Consider the following 4,064-nt stretch of genomic DNA (forward strand, 5'->3'; position numbering starts at 1 on the left):
AGGTTATTGTTAAAAAAAGGATTTCTATTTTAAAGAAACGCTGTTCTTTTTTTTTTTTAAACTCTTTATTCAAAGAATCCTGAAAAAAGAATCACAGGTAATAAAAAAAATATTAATCAGCACAACTGTTTCCAAAATTGATAATAAATCAGCATATTAAAATGATTTCTGAAGAATCATGTGACTGGAGTAATGATGCTGAAATGTTTATGCTTTGCATCAGAGAAATACATTATATTTTAAAGTATATTAAAACAGAAAACTATTATTTTAAATTGTAATACCGGTAATACTGCACAATATTATTGTTTTGTTCTGTATTTTTTATCAAATAAATGAAGGCTATGAAAATGAAAAAAAAAATTATAATAATTTTCACAGTCTTTGTGAGACATTGGATTGTACTAGATATAAATTTTAACCTAAAATCTTGATGTTAAAAAAAAAGTGTAATTCAATTTTTCTTTTTTTTTTCATTTAGACTGATGTCTCCTCACTTTCTACTTCATGAGTGTCTTTTTGAAATTTAAGCAGGGTATCTAGTCCATTCCAAGGTCACAAAAACGACATATTCATCAGAAATTAATTTATAATATCATAGTGTTTAATCAAACACATAATGGGCAGGTGTGTCTATTTAGTTTATTACAATTGCAATGAAACAGAAGTAGCAACAGATCTTGTCTTCTGTATTTTGACATTCATCTGAGTGTAATAGACTATCTGTTTGTCGTTTCAACAAAAGGTCCAGTTATGACATTTGGATTAAACATTACAAAGTCAAAAAAAAGGGAACTTATGCACAAATAAATTGTACTGTAAATTTCATGCTGACTTTAATCAAGTCTTCATGTTTCTGGCTATGTCTTTCTTCATTGGCGTTGAAACATGTAGCTCGGCGCCAGCATAGTGCAGGCCAATATTAGCCAGTCAAAGCTGTATAAAGGATTTGTTACCAAACTTTATTGTGTTAATGCAGAAACCATTGTTGCCAAACTTTTCCTTTGAAATGTCCTGCCCTGGATGAAATAGTTTTGAGGAAGCTTATGTTTGTTTTGGTCCCTCCCACAGTCCTCTTTTCTACAGCCTCATGACTTCTGATTCATGATGGCACAGTAAAACTTTGACCTGTTCTGCTCCGCTTGTTATCAGAGGAGATAATTTCTTACAAATTGCTGTAGCAAACTCCCTTTTAATACGATCAGGAATTTGAGTGCTAGAAAAGAGCTGTAGGACTCACAGTTCCTGAAAAACTCTCCCCTGAAATTATGAGATATCTGCCTTGCGTTTAAGTGCTGTTTATGTAATGCTGTAGACTAATCTGAGTTGAGCTTTGTCTGTGAAATCTGTCTCCACTTTTGCAGAAAGAGGAGACGCAGCCAACAACAGCGGACAGAAGAAAGAGGACGAGCGGACCAGAGGAGACGGTGTGCATGAAAGGTACATTCCCCACTTTATTGCAGACACGGCTAGCTCAGGTCATTTTTATGTTGTTTTCGTAAAGGCACACACACTGTGTAGTTATAACAATTCTACTTCTGGCTGTTCCTGATTTAAACCAGGGCCTGTCAGCTGTCGGCCTGTGGGCCAGATTCAAGCTCGTCGATCAGTTTTAGTAGACTGTCCTATTGATTTAGATTAAATCACTGCTGCCTGATACCAGAAACCAAACTAGCTACTAGACTTATACAGTATATTTTCAGTTATAGTAAATATGTTTTCAAAGCATGAATCGGCACAATTAGTTGTTTTTTATATAATGTTTAAAGAAAGAGTCAATGTACGCACATCCAAAAATGTCTTGGCCAGGTGCAAGATCAAAAGGTACATCAAATAATAGAAAAAAGACGGCAACGGTGTTGGTTTATTTTCAGTTATAGTAAATATGTTTTCAAAACATGAATCGGCACAATTAGTTGTGTTTTATTTCATGTATAAGAAAGGGTCAAAGTACGCACATCCAAAAATGTCTTGGCCAGGTGCAAGATCAAAAGGTACATCAAATAATAGAAAAAAGACGGCAACGGTGTTGGTTTATTTTCAGTTATAGTAAATATGTTTTCAAAACATGAATCGGCACAATTAGTTGTGTTTTATTTCATGTATAAGAAAGGGTCAAAGTACGCACATCCAAAAATGTCTTGGCCAGGTGCAAGATCAAAAGGTACATCAAATAATAGAAAAAAGACGGCAACGGTGTGTTTGTCTGACGAAGATCTTTGACCGAAACGTTGCTATTTTGAACTTTTTATAAAGGGAGAATAACAGTGTGCAGATCTTTTTCTATCATTTTATTTAATGCATTGTCATTCATGGCGACAATTTGCAGACAAATCTTCAGTCATTAAAACGTGATCACAACAATTTGAAACCGTGTCAACGTCACAACAATTGAAACAGTGTCATGTCAGCTCACGTGTGCAATGATGTGTCATATTCTATCAAAGAGAAATCAATGACAACAATAAAAACTTTTATTCTCTTTTAGCATTATTTTAAACATTCTTACCCAGTGTAAAATTATCACTATGGTGTTGTTTTTTGAAGTAAAGTTGATAAAAATCTGTTTGTTAGTTAAAACTGTGAGTTGTGAGTAGAGAGTGTGAAGTCATATTTAACCAAAAATCTTAATACCTTAAAATAATACTTCCACATTTTGTTTATTTTAGTGCTGTCAAAAATAGCGTTAATGCAGGTGATTAATTTTTTTCAGTTTAACGCGTTAAAAATATTTAATGCAATTAATGCAGTGGGGCGGGGCTATAGGATTGGTCACCTCACTCACAACTGCGATTAAAGCTGCCTTAAAACTGTGCATGCATGTAATATGTTATGTTATGGTTTAAGAACATGTCTCTGAAATGGTTTTCAAAACTGTCCTGAAGCAGCCCAGCACTGTCTCCCTCATCTAACACACCCGATTTAACTCGTCAGCTCATTAGTAGAGACTTTAAGATCTGAATTGGGTCAGAAAAGGTAAAGAGAGTTGAGAGAAAATACAGTGCGTGTTAGATCCACGTCATGTTCAGCAGCGGCAACTCTTAAAGCAATAGCAGGCAAATAACCTACTAATAACCTGTGCAAATAAATTACCAATGGTTAAATATTAGGGGTGGCTCAAAACCATTTTTTCAGAACCAATCCCGATCCGATACCAAAAATTCTGAATATCAGACGATACCGATACCGATCCGATACCAGCGCAGTTTTTATAAAAATCAGTGTAGAATTTCTATACCTCAGTGTGTTGACCTGATCATCACTCTTTTGTGTGTTACACACAATCTACTAAACATAGACAACTTCATTATAAAGAAAAGTAATTATTATAAAGAAAATGAAAAAATATATAATCATAATCTATGACAAAAATACTATTATAAACTAGTAGGGATGTAACGATTAACTGCGAGCCGGTTGAAAATCGATTCAAATATGTGACGATTCAAATCGGTTGAGATGCTAAACAAATCGCGATTCATTTAGGTGTAGGAGTTTATATGAATGCATGTCTGAGGGGAACTTACTGTCTTTAGAAAAGTTTAGATGGTATTTTTTCTTTTCATCTTGCCTCTGTATAATGCATATTAAAGTTCGTAAGTGCAGCGCTGCTTTGTTTGCAGCGGAAACCAGGAAACGGTTTAAGCGCCACCTGCTGGCAGAGAGTGAATCTGCATCTCATTCAGCTTTGCTGTTTCATGCAGATATTTTTATTTATAGTTTCACAAAACTGAAGTCAAACCATTCTGTTTTTGCTTCAAATTTCGAAACTATACAATCTAATTTAGTTTAAAAACTGCTCATGTTGCATGTATGCAGCATCTTTGTTTGGATCAAGATTAAAATGCAGTGGTTGCCTCTAATTTTAAAAGGAAAGAGCACAGACAAAGCCTTATTTTGTTTATATGAAGATATTTATTTTATTTGTGTTACTTATTTATTTGATTTGGGGCTTGTTTTAAAATTTCAATTTAGTTTTGTTATTTACATTATATTTAAATTTTGTAATTTAGCAGAGCTATCCAAAGCTATTTACAAATGAGGACAATAGAAGCAATCAAAAC

The 4,064-nt window shown here is 33.8% G+C and overlaps 1 protein-coding gene across 1 annotated transcript in view; it reads left to right on the plus strand.

The window, feature by feature from the left end:
* LOC107703913 (type II inositol 1,4,5-trisphosphate 5-phosphatase-like) overlaps positions 1-4,064 on the plus strand; it is a 38,496-nt gene that overhangs the window by 11,257 nt on the left and 23,175 nt on the right. The window contains exon 6 of the mRNA XM_016506716.1: positions 1,365-1,440. Within this exon, the coding sequence (XP_016362202.1) occupies positions 1,365-1,440 (76 nt within the window). The remainder of the gene's footprint in view (positions 1-1,364; positions 1,441-4,064) is intronic.

The sequence above is a fragment of the Sinocyclocheilus anshuiensis genome, unplaced genomic scaffold, assembly GCF_001515605.1.
Source record: "Sinocyclocheilus anshuiensis isolate Anshui unplaced genomic scaffold, SAMN03320099.WGS_v1.1 scaffold991, whole genome shotgun sequence".
Lineage (NCBI taxonomy): Eukaryota > Metazoa > Chordata > Actinopteri > Cypriniformes > Cyprinidae > Sinocyclocheilus > Sinocyclocheilus anshuiensis.